General features: G+C 39.7%; 1 protein-coding gene across 6 annotated transcripts in view; it reads right to left on the minus strand.

The window, feature by feature from the left end:
- The window catches only part of ERC2 (ELKS/RAB6-interacting/CAST family member 2), a 685,232-nt gene that overhangs the window by 124,989 nt on the left and 539,289 nt on the right, over positions 1 to 20,954 (minus strand). For all 6 annotated transcript variants that reach the window (XM_067544466.1, XM_067544470.1, XM_067544472.1 and 3 more), the window contains one exon: positions 6,623 to 6,770. In XM_067544466.1, the coding sequence (XP_067400567.1) occupies positions 6,623 to 6,770 (148 nt within the window). The remainder of the gene's footprint in view (positions 1 to 6,622; positions 6,771 to 20,954) is intronic.

The following is a 20,954-nucleotide window of genomic DNA, read 5'->3' on the forward strand; positions in this document are numbered from 1 at the left end:
TTAGGCCTGACCCCAGCCGGGCCGCCTCCCAGAGCAACCGCCTCCCAGAGCGGAGGCCCCTGAAACTGCCTGACTTGCCAGGCCCTAGGGACTGGATAGGGCCTCTGGGCCCCAGTGACTGAACCGAGCTACCAAGCCCATGGGACTGGACCGGGCTGCCGAGCCCCCCGAGGCCTGTGGGTGGGAGATACCCCCTGAGACCAGCCGGGACCTGGAGGAGCTGCCTGATGCTGAACCCCCTGAGACCAGCTGGGACCTGGAGGAGTGCCCGACGCCGGGGAACCCCAGGAGCCCTGTGACCTGGAGGAGCTGCCCTCCGCAGAGGAACTCCCCAACTTGCCACCGATCGACATGGAGAGACTGGTGAGCCTGCCGCATGCCGTGTACCCCAGCAACCCCGAGGACACGGAGAACCCTCAGGTACCTGGGGACCAGGGGGAGGAAGTGGCCCAGGGACAGCCGGCTAGACAGCAGCTGAATCAGGGGCTAGCCCCAATCAGCGTGTTGTGGTTGGAGCCCCGCTGATTCAGTGGCAACCACTGTGCCACTGATAGGGCCCTGGGCTGGGACACAGTAAAGACGGGTGGGCCTGCGTCCCGCTTCCCTCTTCCCTAGCCACCACAGGAAGAAGTGCTCTCCCCTGCTGCTCTAGACAGCAGATCCACTACTTGCCTGTCTCCCCCTGCCTGAGGGTCAGAGGCTATAGACTGCTTGCCTGTCTCCCCCTGCCTGGGGGGGTTGGAGGCTACAGACTGCTTACCTGCCCTGCCCTGCCTGTGGGCCGGGGCTAAGACTCGTGCATAGGCACTAGAACGTTCCCCTTGTAAAAGAACGCTGCGGCCTTCCTCGGAGCCTGGGTCCAAGGAAGGGCCGCAAGGCCCAGGCTGGACAGTACCACTGGCTTACCCACTTTATTATTTGTTTGTTTTCTATAACTGCACTTGAATTTTAATGGGTTTTAATCTCTTCCTCCTAGCCAGGATAATAACAATAAATTATGGTAATAATCCCACAATGATAAAGAAATCACTTTTTAAATTAAACGTTATTAGAACAGACATTCAACATTAAAGAGGGTATTATGCACATAAGACCCACATATTTCACACACATTAGTGTGACAGTACATACAAATTAGACAATTACACATGCAAATTACCATAATCCATTTGCATGCACAATTATCTGTTGTGTTTTCTTGGTTTTGCTTTTTCATTAAATATGTTTGCAAATAGTATGTACAATTTTGAAAGCATTTTGTGTGTGCAACTATATTTCTTTTAAAAAATAAAAGCCCTAATTAGCAGTATATAGAAATTTACTTTTCTAAAGTATTGTAAATAACAAATGGTTGTACTAAAGATGATTTATGGATGAAACTTCAATTCAATAAAAAGAAAAGGGTGCAGCTGGCTAAACTGTCAGACATAGGAAGTAAATGTTTTTCTCCATTTTTTTACTAAGAATTGACTTCACTATAACACAATTCATATTGAAAATAAAAGCCATTAAATAACATTAAGGTTATGACAGAGACTGACAAAAGGAAGGAAATTCATTGTTAAGGTGGAAACATATCATATGGCTTTTGTAGGCACAATGGATACGATTAAGAAAGCTGTTCAGGTGCTGCTCTGTTATGCCTAGCTATTGAAAAACATATGGTACTTTTCTCCTTCACATGGGAATTTCTGTGCTTTCGTCAGTTTGTGGTATAGCCTTAATGTTCTTTTGAAACTCTCTCTCCACAACTCTTCCGCAAGATAATCTGGTTCTAGCTGAAGTACAAAATATACCATGATGCTGTAGGACTCTATCAGAGAAATTAAAGCAGTTTATCACAGTGTAAACCTGTGGTAAATCTGGACACATTTGAATTTAGGCAATTCAATCTCAGTGTAAATCTGTGATGCATTACAGCACTGTGATAGAATCTGTTTTTTGGCGTTAATCCAATCACAATAAAACTATAAAAAACCTCAATACATTGGGTTACGCCACTGAGTTTAATAGAGTTGACCTCTTGAACTGTTAAAACACAATAATAAAAATCTACTGCATACAGTCCTGTATCTCTTTAAATATGAAGCAGATCTTTGATGCCTATATGACTACACACTGTGGGAGTCACCAGATCCTGCTATATAGTGTTTTCAGCAACAGTAGGTGAATTTGGAAATGTTTAGATGTTCCTGTCAGATAAGCACCTAGAATTTTTAAATGAATCTTAGGAGACCCTGAACATTTTGAGGTCTCCCCACTAAAGTTCTTTGACCCTTGCTTCTCAACCCGACCTCCATAGGCTTAACCAGGATTGGAACATTTTGGGGACGCTACTTGGCCCTCTCTCCTTCTGGCAGAAGTATTAGGAGGGAGGCTTCAGGGTTTTCTCCTTACCAGAGAATCTGGGGATCTCATCCCCACCAACAGGACTGTTGAGAAGGAGGCTCTGTACCCTCTCCCCACCAAAAATGTGAGATTTCAGGAGGATATTCCAGGGCTCCTCATGACCATCATTAGGATTCTTTGGGAAAGGCATGGTGAATTACAGTTCTCCTACCTATCATCGTCTATGGTTATCCCCTCTTCCAGGCCAGATTTCTTTGGTGGTGGTTTTGGATCTCTGGCCTATCAACAATAGGAATTTCCTGAAAGAGATGCTGCTACTTCCCATCTCCATTAAAAGCATCAGGAGTTTCCAGAGATAAGTTATTGTGACCCTCCCTGCCGGTAGCGTCAGGACTTTCTGAGGAGACACTGCAATCATTCTTCAGTGACAGTAGCAGACTAGCATGCTAGGTCCTGCATCACCCAGTGCACAATGCTATTCTCTTTGGGACTTCATCCTTTGTGATGCTCCAGAGTGAAATGTTGGAAGCTTCAGAATACAAGAAAGTTGAAGTTCTCAGATGTGTTATGCATTCTGGGATGCCACCAGAGCAAACAACAGCACGGTCTGGGAATATTTGTGAGACAGAAAGAAAGAGACCCTAGCCTTAGAATATGGCAATGAAAACAGAAAACTAATGAAACAGGTCTGAGATATACAGTGGTGCATCTTGAACTTTGGCTAAAGTTTCAGGACAGTTCTTATTTAGGCTGAGCTGATTTGCCTATATATGATACTTTCAGAATAGCAGCTGATTCAAACAGTATTTTCTTAAGTCAGTCATAAAAAGACTAAATGAATTTCTATAATTTTAAAAGATAAACTGCCACCCCACAAAGGACTGGCATACCTAATTCCAAACTACAAATTATTTGCTTGCTAAAGTTATAAATCTTTGAAAATAGACATGTAAATGGGAGTGCTAACACAACCTAACCCTAACTGTAACATCACTTCGGAATCATCATAAATCAGCTATTCTGTCTTAAACAGTAGATTGGTAATTATCCCCAGGTACCTGATTTATACCACATGACAGTAACTAGAAGTGATCTGAAAAGGCTACTTCTTTTATTACATCACTATTGTTTTCCTCTTTTGGAGCAATAAAAGTAAAGTGTGTATAACAGGAAGGTAAAATGGGAGGCAGGCTCAACAGAAAAGATAGCATTCATTAGACCAAAACTTGGAGAGCGTGGAGAGCTGCACAAAGGTTCCCATAGGAAGGTATAAAAAAGAAAGGAAAAAAGAAACAATTCTATTTATACTGAAGCACAGTAGAAAGTACCAGTGTGGGATGAGTGTTATGAAGACATCTCCTGCAAAAGAATGGATATGTCCAGAACACTGTAGATCATGAAGCAATACAATGTGGAGATAAACCTGTTTTGTGCATGAGAGTCAGAGATGTATTCTTTGGTACCCAAGATGTGACTGAATTCATGTATAGGAAATGAACACAGTACAATAAAAGGCAGAAGCTGAAAAATCCCTGTGAGCAAAGAGTCTAGGCACTGGAACAGTTAAATTACCCATTTCTAATCATATTTGCTATCACCTACTGATGTCTCTGTGGCACAGGAACATCTACTCTTAATGGTGTTCTGCTAAAGAGACTCTCAGACACACCTCTTCAATCTGTTTATAGTGAATGCCCAAGTAAACCTGTCTCCCCATTACCACTCTCACTGCAGCCTCACTGATGGGGAGGCGTTCTCTGAGCCAGTAATGGGGGGGAGAAAGTTGGCCACTTTAAGAATTGACTTCCTTCCCTCCCTCATGGACACCCAGCCTCCTTGTGGGCTTGAGAAGGGTTGCTCCTTGGGTGATTGGCTAGATGGAGGAGTATCGTGTCAGCCTATTAGCTCCTGTGCACCCAAAGGATGCAGGATGATCTGATCTGGTGGATAGGTTAGGTTGTAAAATTCATGTTGTCACAACTTGGCAGATGCCCATCACAATTAATTGTTCAATAGGGCGTGGTTCCTTGATAAATGAGAATTGGAAGCAGATTAGGAGAATGCATCTCCTAAAAAAGTGGGGAACAGAGTTAGGGCTTCTGATTTCTGATACAGCAAGGAGACAATCTTTTCCCTATACCCTTAACAATTGCATTGAGGGAGGGTGGTAGTGATCAGCAATGAGGATTGACATCAGCGCTTCCCTAGATGGCACAGATTACAGAAAGAAAGATGACCTGCACTGGACAAGTTATCGTTGGAGGATTCTCAGATGTTTTACTTAATAACGTTGCAGCCTAGTTAAACCACATTCCTGGCGTCTTGTCTTTCTTCTTGAGATGTCCAGGACAATAAAAAAAGGAAATTTTGGCATCAATTTAATGTGTGAGTACATCTGGTATTGAAGCTCTTTATCACTACAAGTAGCAGTACTTGGTTAAATGTCTAATCTAAAATATCCAAAATAGTGCTTCTCTAGCTACTCTCTTCTCCTACTTCTTGCTCCTATCCATTCCTACATTGTGGCTGAAGGAAATTATGGACGTTTTGCACACTTTCACACAAATCAGTTGAAGAGATATACCCCCAGTCTATATAGGTATCTAGAGTGCACTTCTTTTAAAAAAAAAAAAAAAAAAAAAAAATTGACAGACCTTGTGGAGGTAAGGTGCTCTATTATTTCACGCTTCAGTTAGGAAAGGTGAAGGAGAAGGAAAGAAAGGAATTATCTGAAGTGGTCACAGGAAATATCTGCTATCATCTAACAAAAATAAATAAATAAAATATAAAAAACTACCATTGTTTGAATCCAGGCTGCTTGGCTGCAGCCTGGACAATCCAGGGATCAAGAAGTAAAAAAGAATGAGAAAGTACAAATGATGATGTATCTACTGGGCATATGGTACTGGCTGAAATGTCTCCTAAACAGCTGACTGACCTGAGACATATGTGCATCATGGCTGGAACCCAGGTACTTGGCAGCAATGTCTGTGATGAAGTCAGCATCACAAATGGATGATATGTTCATGCTCAGGGGCTGTTTCCTATGTCTATAGACCTGTGGGAAAAAGCTATAATGATTAGGTGCATGAGGTCAGAGCTATAGGGAATTCAGCTAAGAAGCAAGGGTTTTCCTTAGCTTTCTGTAGCTGAGTGAATGAGAGCCTACAGTATGCAATGTATGATTCAGAATAAAGAATAATAAAATTGGCTAACTATGTGGTACACCCCAATACCGTATTAACATGGCATGCGCATCTGTGAAATGACCCATTGACTGAGAGTAGATTGATTACTTTGAGAGGCTGAAGGGACTAGCACGACTTTGTCTGGTGATATTTTCCTGCTTCTCAAGTAACAATCACAAAACTCAATGATGACATTGCCAAACAAAGGAAAACACTAGATACAACACTATCTACCAATCAGGGTCTGAAAACATCCTTCTCATCTCTTTTCTCAGCATTACTAAAGGAGAGAAGGTGTTTGACAACACACTCATATGACACACAACACAGATTTTTTCTATTTAGGTTATCTGACCATCCTTCCATCACTTGCTATTGAGCCTATAGTACCTACAAGTGCCATGATTATCAGATCTCTAAATCAGAGAGTAGTTGGGATACAGTGTGTTCACATTATTGAAATTATTTAAATTAGTCAGTGGAGATGTCCATATATATTGTATGCTGCTTACTATGGTGATTTCCCTCATTTGTAAATTAGAAAATAAAATGACATTTACGTTTTTTTCATATAGCAAAACTTAGTTCTAGAGCCTATAACTAAGCACTCATCTGCCACAATGTATTTATAATAGCAAAGATAAAAGTGTTTTAATTAATTTTGGTGTTTGTTTTAATCACAATTATGATTTCCAGATAACCTCTCAGAAAACATCGAACCTTCTGAACAAATAACTATTTACAACAAATGTACACATAACCACCAGGTTAGAAAGGATGCATCTGCTCTCTGACGTCTTTTGTCATGAGGAAGGTGGCAGCTATTATGGAAGAGGGAAAACAGAAAGTATGTTGGCTGCATATAACATGAGCCAAGCTAACATGCAGCTAAACACTAAACAGCCATCAATTAAGTAGTAGTACGGCAACACTTACATTATTCTTACCCTACCTTGCACTGCTGCTGGCACAAGGTAGGCTTGGCTTGAAGACTTTCAATATGAGATTAGAATAAAACAGTGAAAATGAAAATAATGCCAAGCCACAGCCCCCCCAATAGAAGAGTAAAATGAGTGTTTTCCCACCTGCTGTTTTAACTGATGCACTAATCTGTCTTTCTCTCGTTTAAGAGCCATTACTTCCTCTTGAGTCTTCTTCTTCTTTGAAGCAGACAGTTCAAGCAAGGCAATGTTTGCGTCTTTTTCACTGATTGCAGCAAGCAGTGCTTCCTGCCTGATAAAATAAAATTTAAAGAAATGTTATTGTTTCTCATTTAAATAAATCAGAAAACACTTAGGAATATTTTGTGTAAGTGATAGTTGAAAAATCATTTACACTTTGAATAGTCATCCAGTTGCAACTTATGGCAGGTGTAATAACATCATGAACAGACTTTATGTGCCAACAAATTAATCTAATGGGCTCTCTCTTGATCCAAATATTTCACATAAAGTTTAGCTGAATACATGCAACACATTATACAAGGCAATTTTTAACAATATTTCTTTGAATTTTGTCATGGTAGAAACAGTCTTGGACATATACTTTTAAAACACATTTTGCTTAATCAAAGTAAGCTTGTCACTAAAGTTCATATTAAAAATATCTTAAATGCTACAAATTGAATATATTTTTCCAATCAGTTCTTTCTCAGTCTCCTGGAGCTTTCACCACACAAATGACAGGTCTCTGGATCTCCCTCTGATTTACTCTGCATTTTCCTATTTATTAGCACCAAGCAGGATCTGTTTTTAAGTTATCAGTGAATACCATAATACAAAAGTAATTTCTGACAAAAAGTGCAAATGATGAAACATGGACCTCAGGGTTACTCCCTCTCTTTCTCTCACTCCCCTTTCCTCTTAATCTCTGCTTTGGAGCCATTTGCATTTGCCAACCACGGCATTAATTAAAATAATTCTGCAATGGAGATGCAGGGAGTCATGCAGGGATGTGGAGGGGTCTTAATCCCCTTTAAACTTCTAAGCATCCTTGAAGTCAAGGCAGCAATCTTTTCCTTATTTTCTTAAATAATAAATAGAAATGTATTAGATTTTTTTGTAATGTACGCAATTATAGAAATCAAATGATAATCCATGTAATATGTAATATTTAAAAGCATTTTAGAATATGTTATGGTCTATATGTCTTCCTCCAGAAATACATAAAGGTCAATCATGAGAAAAAATAAACACAGAAAAATGAGTCATAAATTAACCCTAAACTCCAACTGTTAATAGCTGTAAGAACATGGCTCATGAACTTCATTCAGTCAAGGTGAGCTAACTGGCTGGAATTCTCATAGTCCCCATGCTTACCAGTAAAAATGTCAAGAAAGTTATATCACTTTTATTTCAAAGTTTCTAATGTATTAATGTAAATATTTAAAGGACAACATTTCTGATGGTGCCAAAGAAAAACAACCCATTTATTCTGCTCTCAAAGTTATGAGATATAGATTAATTTTAAATAAACACTTGCATTTTATACATAGACTTTAAAATTCTCATTTATTATTCTGCCTGTTCATTATAATCAAAGATTCTTTGTTTTTATTCTATTTTTTATAAACGGGTCTAGAAGGATGACATATTTCTCCAACAGTCTTTGTGTAAGTAAAAAGTAACATTAGAAAAAAGTTTTAAAATTATTATTTTTATAATAAAGATATTACACAAAAATATTGTGTATCCAATTTGCCATTTGTGGATGTTAAGTATTGTGCATAAAGTTTTTAATGGGCTTATAATTATTATTATTTTAATGTACTATTTGTGCTTAAATAATGTAATTCTTTTAAAGTACCTAATTCCCTTAGGTCCTTAGACAATCCCAGACTTTAAGTGCATTGAAACAGAAACAACTGATTTGCCACCATCTCCCCACCTTGCCCAGAGAATACACATCCCAAAATCCAATTTTTTCTCCTTCTTGGTGTTTGGCTTTATTAGTAACTGAAACAATAAGGGGAAAAAACCCTTCAGCCTCAGGTTTTTCTCTGCAAGACCTTCTTTTTTCAGCCCCTACTTTCTTCAGAATGACACCATGACCTCCTCAAGCAACTTTGCTGGAGATAACAAGAGCCAGCTGACAACAAGAGTCAGCAATAAGTATTCTGCATCTTTAAAGCCATAGAAAAATATATTGTATTGTTGTAGAATATACTCCTCCTAAAGTTAAATAGGACAAAATATGTGATTACATAAAACCAGATAAGCTTAATGATTTGATTGTTCATTTGATAACACACATTTTTATTACCATATATAATTAATATTACAAACAAAAATTGGTCATAAGTTTACATTATGTACAATGGTTTATGTTGATTAAAAGAGTATTTCTGAAAGAATAACTTTTCATTAACTTACATTGAGCAACCAATTTTTGTCAGTATCTTGAACAGTCATTTAAGACAGGTTTTGTTGAATTAATCTTGCTTTCAGGACATCTAGAATGAAAATTTGACCTGTTTACTACATTAATGCTAATGGGCTCAAAGCCTATTTTATTACTATTACAGTAGATACTTTAGATCAGGGGTCCCCAAACTACGGCCCGTGGGCTACATCTGGCCCATTGACACATTTTGACCGGCCTGCCCTGTCTCCCCCCTCTCCCCCTGTCCTGGCCCTGCCCCTTCTGCCCACCTTCTCCCACATGATGTGGGCCCAGCGCCCTGGCCAGGAGCCACTCCTGTCCGCAAGCAGCACTGCACGGTGGGCACTCCTCCCTCCCAGCCCCGCCCCTTCCCCCACTCCTCTCCCACATCATGTGGGCCCAGCCGCTCCAGCCTACCGTAAGAGCAAGACTGAGTAGTGTGGCCCTCAAAACTGAAAGTTTGGGAACCCCTGCTTTAGATGAATATCAATTATAAATTGAATTGTACTAAAACAAAAAAAGTAAGAATTAACTAGCTTGATATCGAAAGATGAATTTTACAATCACCTTTTTAGTTCAAATGGTTCCAAGTTACAATTACAAATCTAGTAATAATTGAGTTCTCATACTTAGAACTTCCAATAGGATGTACAATATATAACCACGGTTGGGATGTGAAGTTGCAAAAGTTCACAGAATGGTAAGAATGGAATCACAACAAACTCAGTTTGATTATGGGATAGGTGGGAATATCTCAGATTTTCCAGCTGTTGTTAAATCTGGTTAAATTAGAAATTAAGATATGTGGATACAGTTGCATATTCTCTGATAGGTTTACATTTAAATATTTGCCACCTGATGGATTTCAAAATTTTCAGTTGTGACATTGTCATATTTTACTAAGTGTAATGCAGAGTTTACCCAGCTATAAAAGAAGAGGACTCTCTCTAAAAACATCATGTGGAGAATAAAAATTTTAGGTCAACATTAAGGGGTAATGTTTTGTCCTCTGCTAAGGAAACACACAATAAGGTGTTGAAGTGAATCTTTATACCTTCTCCAGAATTTAACTGGAAGTGAGACCCCAAGTCTGGTAGAGAGCAAGGGCAGTCACAGGCTCTGGTAAATTTGGTAGAATTCCGACTACTGACACTTAGATTTACTCACGTGTCATTTTACCACCAGCCAAAAAATGCCATATGTACTTGCAACCATAGATGTGTGTGGGTTTGTAACACTATACAGCCCCACTTTTAAGAAGCAGATGGGGTATACAAAAAAATCTTCTGAAAATCAAGGGAGCAATCCAACAAACTGCAAAGTCTGCACTTTGGGTCCTCCAACTCAGTGGACACCCAGATATGCAGACCTACAGTAGTGCTTCCAAGCCTCAGGGATATGAAAGGGGGTTGACAATTTTTTTACAATCTAAAAAATTACAAAATCTTGCTGCCCAACTTCCCACACACTACTACTCTTCAATGTCGATTATTTTCTGTCAACCTCTCAAAATATACACACAAAAAATTAATACAGGGTTAACATTGTTATAATTGATACATTTTTACTCTTATTTTTATAGTAAATGTAAGAGGCTTATGAACATTTTTGATTTTGGACAAATTGGAGGGAGTCCAGAGGAGGGCAACAAAAATGATTAGGGGGCTGGAGTACATGACTTATGAGGGGAGGATGAGGGAACTAGGTTTGCAGAAGAGAAGAATGAGAGGGGATTTGATAGCAGCCTTTAACTACCTGAAAGGGGATTCCAGGGAGGATGGAGTTAGGCTGCTCTCAGTGGTAGCAGACGACAGAACTAGGAGCAATGGTCTCAAGTTGCAGTGGGGGAGGTCTAGGTAGGATATTAGGAAAAACTTTTTCACTGGGAGGGTAGTGAAGCACAGAAAAGCATTACCTATGAAGGTGGTAGAATCTCTATCTTTAGAGGTTTTTAAGGTGTGACTTGACAAAGCCCTGGCTGGGATGATTTAGTTGGGGTTGGTCCTGCTCTGTGCAGGCGTTTGGACTAGTTCACCTAATCTTCTATGATTTTGAATATGAGGTCACCAACCTGAAAAGGTTGAAAAAGAGCATCAACTGTTCTAATGTCTTTTCATGGTGACTAAGAGACATAGATTATGCGTGATTTGAACAGTGATACAGTAACAATCCCAAGGTATACAATCCAACTGTATGTGACCAGGAGTTTTGGTTAATCAGAGTTTAGTTAATCAGATTGGACTATAACATTTGATTACTCTTTTCTGACTACTTAAATCAAAATGCAAGAGGTAGCTCAAAACAATGTGAATTATCATTATATATAGCACAAATCACTGAGGTTAAAAAACCAAGAGCCAAACTGTGATAGATCTTTATACAGGTGTATAGAAGGACACTAGAAACCTTCCCCATCTTTTTGTGGCCCATGCCATGTGGTCCTAATACCACTGCAGTCCCTGCACTCAGACTCCACAAAGTTCCAGGAAGACATAGCTTAATAAAACAGGATATTGTCTGTTTTGCTAATTTAAGTGAAGTGAACTGAGTTTTCATGGGAGAGGCCAGATGGACAGACTTGGAGCCTAAAGTTCTCTGTTGTTTCATAGAACACGTGCAGCTCTGACAGCAGCTGTGAAAAATTTACCAGATCTATCTTGCTAATGTTCCTGAATCCTCTTCTGGAGGGAACAACTCTGGGGGTGAGAGGACAGCTCGGCTTCTATGCCTATTAAACCTGGCCTTTCTGCTTAAAATGTCAAGGATGGTAACTACTGCCACTGTAGCTGGTGGATTTAAAGACTAGGAATTAAGCTACAATTTATTTCGTATTCACTATCAAAACACCCATTAGATGGTAATGGCTTTGTCATTAACCAACATGAACTAAATTTGATTCAGTGACCTAAAAAGATGGGAAGCTCCATATATAAATCTCCCAATTCAGTGATGTACCATACATACCCTTGTGCTACTAGAAATGGAGGCCTACAACGTATGCCCTCGGAACATACATTTTGAAAATCAGGGCCAGAATAGCACTAAGTACAACATATAGTCTGACACACTCTCTGGCTAACAAAGTTGAGAGCACTAGCATCATTTATAATTCTTAATTATGTCCCATGTCAGCAAAAGTAGTATATATCAAAATACAGTTCCACAGAGATGTTATCACTTATTGCAGCCAAAATGTCTCCTTAGTGTTTAATAAACGATGGTAATAAACATACATTTTAAAATCATTTATTAGAGCAGTGCATTTAAAAACATTCTTCAACATTAATATTTACAGAAAGCAATCTTTTTTGCTAATAGTATCTTGACCCTCCCCCCCCAACTACTCTATTACATAAATATTAGAGTTATATTTCTAACATCAAGAAAAGTTAATCCAGCCTTACACGGTCAAATTAGAAAAATCTCTAAATTAACAAAATAGTTCCTAAATCTATCAGCATTTCCCTCCAATTTTAATAATAATTCTTTCTTATTAGTATTACACTTCAAATCCCTTTTGTCTATGTAAGGAATTCATTCCTGCCATTCTTCCAAAAAAACCAAACAAAATGCAGATGACTACTAGAGAAAAATACTGTTGAAGATGCAGCTAAAAATATCAAAATATGGGTTGTGTCTTACAGTTACATCACTGCTGTGAGGAGGGAAGGTAGTGACCTCAGCAGGGACAGAGGTCCTAAAGGCTGCACACTACCCTTGGGTGATGACTGCAAAGTCCCATAGAGTTGTGCAGCTGATCAGCTCTCAAGACAGCCACTGGATAAAAAGAAGTGAATGCAACAGTCTTCATTATTGCACTTGCTTGACAGATTCACTCAGCTGATCAGACAATGAGAACTTTGGGACATTGGGGAGTCTCACTTGTTGATTTGGGAAGTTTTGTGGAAGTTTGCCTACTTTAACTTATTTTTGTTTTCTATATTATAGTTTAGGGCCCAACTGCACAACCTTTACTCATGCCAAATACAGGAGAACCTCAGAGTTACGCACACCAGAGTTACGAACTGACCAGTCAAGCACACACCTCATTTGGAACCAGAAGTACGCAATCAGGCAGCTGCAGAGAAGGGGAAAAAAAGCAAGTACAGTACAGTACAATATTGTGTTCAACGAAAACTACTAAAAAAAAAAAAAAGGGAAAGCAGCATTTTTCTTCTGCATAGTAGTGTTTCAAAGTTGTATTAAATTAATGTTCAGTTGTAAACTTTTGAAACAACCACCATAACATTTTGTTCAGAGTTACGAACATTTCCGAGTTACAAACAACCTCCATTCCCAAGGTGTTCGTAACTCTGAGGTTCTACTGTAGTACTTATTCAAACAAGTAGTCACAATGACACTACTTATTTGAATAAATATTACTCAGTGTGAGTAAGGGTTAGAGAATCAGGCCCTTAGAAGGAGGATGTAGTTTACGTGCTTAAAGCTAATTCCTATCTATGCATCTACAATTAATTTTTTGTCAGGTATTCATGAGCTATTTGAAACATTTAGGACCCCATTCAAGAACAAGGTAAGTCTTGAGGACAGGCAAGTTTTTATGCAAATTAGGAGCAGACTAATTAGAGCGGGAAATGTCCTATTACAGCATAAAGTTCATTCCCCAGAAATGGCAGTATGCAGTTTGTAGGAATGCAACTGATATCTGATGTTTTCAAAATACTGTTGGACCCCAGTGGTGCAACTTTTTCGGAGTGTGTGAGATGACATTCTTCCACTTCCATAAAATTATCATTTCAAAACATTAATACTCAATGCTAATTAGTACCCAGCTATTTTAAAAACATCTTCAGACAAATATTATTGTTTGGATGAGGGATGGTTCTCTTGATCTCAAACTGTACAGAAACAATGTTGTGCTTCCGTTTCAACAGTAACATATGGAATGTTTGTGGATAGTCCACTTGGACCCAGTTTTAGTTGATACAGAGTATTTAACTCTCTTACATAAAGCATTCAAGTGCCCTTTTTAGATGACAGACCCTCAATAAATTATCTTAATAGCAAAATCAGGCAATATTTTTGGTGTTATCTTATGAAAATACCTGATTATTCCCAGTTTATTTAGGCCCAGATTCTGCCACTCTTACTCATGTACAATTTTACACTGCAAGCAGTCCCAATGATTTCACTGCGACTTCTTGTTGAGTAAGTTACTATTCAATGTGATTGAGGGTGGCAGAATCTATCCCTTAATGTGATGTCTCCAGGAGCGAGTTCTTGCACCATGTCTAGAAGTAATAAACTAGGATTCAGTTCAGCAACATAGTTAAGCAGAACTACTTATGTGCTTAAAGTTGTGCATGTGCTTGAGTATCTTGATCACAGGGAACAACAAACAGCTCCACTACCCAAAGGGCTAAAACCTGTAGTCCTTACTAACACAAAACTCCCACTGAAGTCACTGGGAGTAGCTTTAAAGAATATTAACCATTTTTATTTACACAAAAATATTGGCTATGGGACTTCAGAAAGTAGAAGACATGCAAAGCTGCACAAATTTAAGTGTAAACATAAAACTTGCAAAATACAACCCCTAAATGATCTTTAAGCAACAATACAGACATACTATAAGCTTGTGAAACAGGCTGTCTTGGACTGAAAAAATTACTTAATATAAAAAGGAAGCCCAAGCATGCTAGAATGGAAGATAAGAAAATGCAAAGAGAAATAAATCCATGAAATAGTCTGCTGAACGCCAAACTGGAAAAGTATACTATATGCAGTATTTTATCAAACTTCAGCCTAAACAAATGTCAAAGGGAATAATTTCTTTAACAAATATGGGCAACAACTGAGAAAAAAGGGTTGTTCACTAACATATATTTAGTCAAGATTAACAATGGATAAAAGAATGTACTAAGAACAGATTTAATAACCCTAAGCTGTCATTCAGTTTGTAGGAGGTATTCAAGATACAGCTAATAAAACACAAAAAAATGGTTTTAGCCACCCTGAAAAAAGTTCTCAGTAGACTAAAACACTGAAGGATGACCACTAAGATAAATGCTCTCTTTTGAGTGCTGCCTTGCAGTTAACCTTCTTAAAGAGTCTCACAGAAGCCTACAACCGTAATACATTGCAGTGCCACTTTTCACAGTCAATTTAAATGGGAACTTCGTAAACACTTCTGTTTTACTCCCCAGCTATGTTAGTCTATCAATAATTTTCTGAGCTTTAATAACAGAACCCATGACAATTTTTAGGGGTAGAAGCTGGAGACAGTACAATTGCAACGTAAAATAAAATGTCAACATTAAGACTTATAGACACAAGATTTTCTAACAAGAACTTTTACAGTCTTGATTACTTAAGCCATTCTGCATAAAATACAAAAATGCAATTTAAAATGTAGCCATTAAAATAATTCAAGTCAGAAATGTTTGAACTAATGATATACACAGACTATATTGCCCACTTCTCACATGCCAATCATACTGAGGGAGGAAAAAAACAGCTCAATCAACTTTTTCCCTTTAATTATTGTTTTCTTTCCCTTATGACCCTGAGTATTCAACCTTAAGTTCAGTAGGAGGTGGCTTGAGATAGACAGTGATGAGAGATCCTGTTTGAAACAGCCTCTCTCTGTCACCCCTTAAGAAAAAAACATGGTATGTTAAAACATGCCGTTAATCCATTATGGATGCACATGCATCTTTAGAAAATAAACAATGGAACATTATCTGTATTTTGAAACATTTTCTTTAAAAAGAAAATATGTTGATTGCCTGAATCAATTTAAAATCTATACATTCTACAACAGAGCCACGGATCTAATTCTGCATTCAGTTACAAAAGTGTGAATCCAGAGTCTCTATTGACTTCAGAGGGATTAATCTAGAACTATATTTCTGGAGCTAAAAGTAGAATTTGGTCCATACAGATTACACTATGTCATATAGTGAGGGTACCATTTATAAACTATTCCATTTAAAATATATTAAAACTGTTTTCAAACAACAACTCTCTTTAGGGTAAGCTATTTGCAGAAAAAAATAAACAATAATATGAAACAGCAATGCTGGAGAAGCTCACTCTCTCTGCCAAGCCATGACAGTATCAAGGACTCTACACAGCTCTGAGTCTTTGGGGAACAAAGACAGCAATGTCAAGAAAGCTCTTGAAGCATCAATGGCTTGGCATCAACGCAATGGGTTTCTCCACCTCCAATGTACCATATGCTCCCTGTCCCACCCATCTAATCACTGTCCTCCACATCATCCTCTTTCCCTCACAACTGAGGGATTCCTGAACCCTTGGGCACCACCCTGTTCATAGCCTCTTGCACACCGTGGGATGTTGAGGGGAGGCTGAGTGCCCATGTAGAGAGGACAAGGGAGCGGAGTGAACATGGGGTTGTGAGCAGGAATTTGAAGGTTGGCAGGGTTGTGCGAAGGAGCACAGAGAAGAAGTGGTACTTGATGTGGAAGTTCAGAGTGCAAGAAATGGAGGAGAGGAATTTCAACTGACAAACCCATAAGTTGTTCATCAGAATGCAGATCTCTTCCCATCCTCCCCTTGCCTCCCCCATTTTTCTCAGTGCAATCTTTTTATCCCCCATTTCCCATTATGCCCCCTCGCCCCATTTAATATCTTTGTTTTCTTATGTTGGCCCGAATTGAATACTTCTTTTTTTCCAGCAGCCTGAAATATGCAAATGGGCCTTTTGCCTTAAAAAAATCACTAAGAAAAACTTACAAATTTAGGGTGAGATTTCAAAGACACAAATGGGAGCTAGATACCCAGTGAACTCCCACTGACTTTCCATTAGAGCTAGCCACACAATTCCATAGTGTGTCTTTGAAAACCACCCTCTTACTCTCTGTCATAATGCACTTTTAACTTATTGTCTAGAATTTTGTTTCCTTAATGACAGATAAGGAAAACAGATCTCTTGGAGAGGAGATATATCTGTCCATGAAACTAATTACATCATAGTCTCACAGACCTTGCCTTTTCAATAACTGCCGTATTTTCATTTGGTGCAAATTGAAAGGAATCCCCACACGAGTGGGCAATACCTATGTTCAGGCTGTGTAAGAAATTTAGAGACATTTTAATGGTGACCTTTGTTAAGTCAGGGTCAGGTACTAAATATACTCAATGCCAAAGCTATTTCAGTGCACAATTAAAAGAATAGAACACACAAATCTGTGGGGAAAAAATGATGTTACCAGATTATCATTATTTCTGGCTATTTTGATTCTTAATTAAGATTTGTTTTATTTGTCCATTTTGCCATGGTGCTCTGCATACCAACACAAGCTTGCTTGCTAAAATACCTCTGCCTATAGTATGCCATACAACCATGCAACACAGAGGATTAAGAATCTTTGGGAACAATAAGACCAATGACATCTGAATACAGGGATTTGTGTTACAGTGGGACACAGCAGTGCACAAAGTCTATCTAAACTAAACAGAAAAACAAAACTATAGGTAATCTGTCACTGTCAAACTGCTTGTCTTTCAACATTGTTCCTGGTGTTTATAATGGACAAAGATAAAAGTAGTTTTCAGGATGAATGATTTGATCCCATGAGTATAATTTTCAGCCAATTTTTTAAACTACCAAAATGATACTGTGCTTTTGGAAAAAAAGTTACTATTGTTTTGTTTGCTTTACTGAAATGTTAAAGCACTTGAAATTTATTGGAAGCATTTATAAAGATTTCTCTCATATGTTAGAAACCTTAACTTTTTTTTTAATTTTATTTTATTTTTACAATTGACTGAATATTACAAATTGCCAATGTTTAATACAACCCAAAAGATCATTATTCTCACGAGTGGGTGGAGCCTTCAGCCAAGCTTTTCATAGCATTTTGATAATAGATCTATGAATATGATCCTTTGGGAAAACAAATAATTAACAACTCATGTGATGACTCCTTGGGGTTCCTTTGCACGGGAAATTTTAATTGAAGTATGGTGCACATTTTGGCTGCAGTTACATGAGGGCTTCCCCTCTAATTTCCATACAGTCACAGCAGCAGCACTTTCAAGAGTAGGAATTTCAAAACTAGTAAGCCTCAGAGACTGGTCGGCTAACCTTTTAAGAGGGGCATCATCAGACTAATTAGCTCCATTCTGAAACAATAAATAGAAACCCACATTTAGTTGCAGTACTGCATGTGCTTCAAGCTTTGATACACTAGTAAGCAATGGGCAGAGAGAAGACTCTGAATAGTTTAGTTTACCAGAATGAGCTTTTCATGGGGGCAGATGACTAATACCATTTGAAAACTGAAGCTAAGGCAGAATGTGCTCACTGCAACCTTCCATGAGGGGGAATCTATGTCCGCCTGGCTGGAAGAAAAGGGTTGCCTACAGCAAGTGGGCAGGAGAAGAAAACTTTACAGGGATGGACAGGAGGAGCAGGAAGCTCAGGTCAGTGAAAGTCACTGCATTACCCTTCCTGCTGACCAGAAGAGCATGTGAGTGTGAGAGGGTAGGATATTTATACCACAGGCAGCCCTGGGATTGGGCTGGCAGCAGGCGTAGCAGGGATTCACTTACTCCCAGCAGCAGCAGCAGCAGCATCTCTATGTGCAAAGAGCCTGCCAGAAGTTCTGGATACTCACCATAGCTACATGGTGAGATGGGGGGAGAGGGGGGAGGAGGGAGAGGAGACTATACTCCCCTTTCAGCAGGTGGGCCCCAACCAGAAGAAGGAAGAGAAATCCCCCTCTGGGCTTTTTTATCAGCATGGCTAAGGTGTGTGAATTCTTTCCGCCTATGCAAAGGAGACAGGGCTGGGCAAGGACACAGAGAACTCAGTCCTTACAGGGAATATGGGCAGCCTTTGAAGAAGATAAAGAAGGGGCTGGGAAACCCGGATGGAGCCTTCTTTCCCCATGTAAGTAGAAGGGGTTGCTTGGAAGCAAACCCTACCAGGGCAGGACAACAAGCATTAAGGATTGGGGGGAGGGTGGGTCAGGCCAAGAACTCATTGAAACAATGCATGCTGTTGTAACAGAAGTTGTTTCAGCATCAATTCAATGGCTCCAGAGTACTACAGGACAAGCAGAGAGAGATCAGGGAGATGCGCTACCTCTAGGACCCAGGAGCCAGAGCACAAGAACAGCAAGAGACGCAATCACTGATGGCAGGGGCAGAACACCAGCAAACGGTGGCTGAGGGGCAAGAGAGTTCAGGGTGAGAGAAGTGTAATGGGAATGGTTTGGGAGAGCATGGTGCTGCAACCAGCGGGAGAGCCTTGCAGCAGTTCAGTGACAGGGTAGTTGATACAGGAATGGTTATTTGACCCTTCCCCCCCCTCCAATGCTGCTGTTGGGGATCAGAGAGGGGAGACTGGTCTACTGATCCTTACTGGGGAAAACAGCAGGATGGGGAGGGGAGAGAGGTGAGCACCTTCCTTGGGGCTGGAGCTACTGAAATATGCAGTGACGGATTTAGCCACAGGGCTTGGGTAAGGGGACCTGCTGTCTTGGAGGGAGGGCCCAGGGTTACTGGGACAAGCATGGCTATCTCAGAGATCAACAGCTTTTCACAACTGTTACAGGTTAATTTACAATTGTTTGAGAGGCTGGGGCTTACCTCAGAGGGGAGTCTTGCAGAGGCGTTCCCGGTCACCATGCTTTGGGATAAAGGAATAACCAGATGCTGCAATTCCCACACAGTGGGGTCATCAATACAAGAAACATGAGGGAGAAAAGTTCAGACCCCCTCAGACAGGGCATGTTAATTCATGGGAAAGGGTCACCCTTCAGGAGACACCCGGGGGCCTCAGGATTTTGAGAGTCCCATAGAAGTTAGTCAGGAATATGGTAATACAGGTGCATGACCCAATGGGAGTTCACCTTCTCTCCAATACTGAAGATAAGATATTGAGAGATGAATTCATAAATATTTATCAATACTTCATGGGGAAGCTATGAAAGACAGCAAGATGAGATTGGATAAGCAAACCAATCATAGAACAACAGGGTTAGAAGGGACCGCAAGGGTCATCTAGTCTAACCCCTCCTACCAACATGCAGGATTTGTTGTGTCCAAACCACCCCTGACAGGTGATCTATCCAGCCTTCTTCTGAAAACCTCCAGTGAAGGAAATTCCACAACCTCCCTAGGCAGTCTGTTCCATCATCCTACTGTGCTTAGAGTTAGGAAGTTTTCCCTAAGATTTAATCTAAATCTGCCTATGTAAAAGCCAAACGACCAAGGCTAGCTAAATTCTGAAAAAATTGGGAAGCAGCTTTTTTGATCTATACAGGTGTTATTTCAGAGCAAAGAAGCCCAGCATTATTCAATATATGGACATAATTTGGGGGGCATTTAATACATTTGCGGGCATGGATTGGTTTAACTATGATGAGCAGTTTAGACTGAGGTCTGCAACATAGACTGGAATTCGGTGGGACATCCTGCATCACACGTTCTAGCTGGTGTGAATGACACCACCGAGGCCAGGTGTTCATACTGACAGCAGTCTATTTATTACTTGGCAAGCCTAACAGAGACCCAATGCTCTGAATATTTGCTGGGCTTTTAACAAGGGCAGGTGTTTGATTTGGGGCCCTGTGGCCCACAACTGCTACAGCTTTTGGGGAAGGCCCCAATGTAGTAGAAGATTGGAGGTAAATCCATTCCTCCTCCCACTTGCCCCAAGGTACAGGGACAGTAGTAGAAGTGCTGGCAACAGGAGTCCTTTAAGCTTAAAGTGTTACAGTTATTCCTTTGGGATTACCCTAGTAATACAGATGGGTCATATTTATGGGAAGGGTTTAGGATTCCCTATAAAGGGGTAAGAAGTTATGTAATGTCCACAAATTTGAGGTCCGTGGAAGGGTTGGGGCATTGTAAAAAAAAAAAAAAAAAAAAAAAAAAGATTGCACAGGAAATAAATGCTAACAGAGTTGCAGGGCCATTCAATTATTTACTTATGAAAAACCACTGTGTTTCTTTCTTTGGTCTTGGTTCCTAAGAAGGCACCTGGCACTCAATCCACCACCCTTCATACCCATGCAATAGTTCACAGTTAATGATGCAACA

Source organism: Emydura macquarii, unplaced genomic scaffold (genome assembly GCF_026122565.2).
Source record: "Emydura macquarii macquarii isolate MOO-44397 ecotype Brisbane River unplaced genomic scaffold, CSIRO-AGI_Emac_v2 contig_968, whole genome shotgun sequence".
NCBI classification, from domain to species: Eukaryota; Metazoa; Chordata; order Testudines; family Chelidae; genus Emydura; species Emydura macquarii.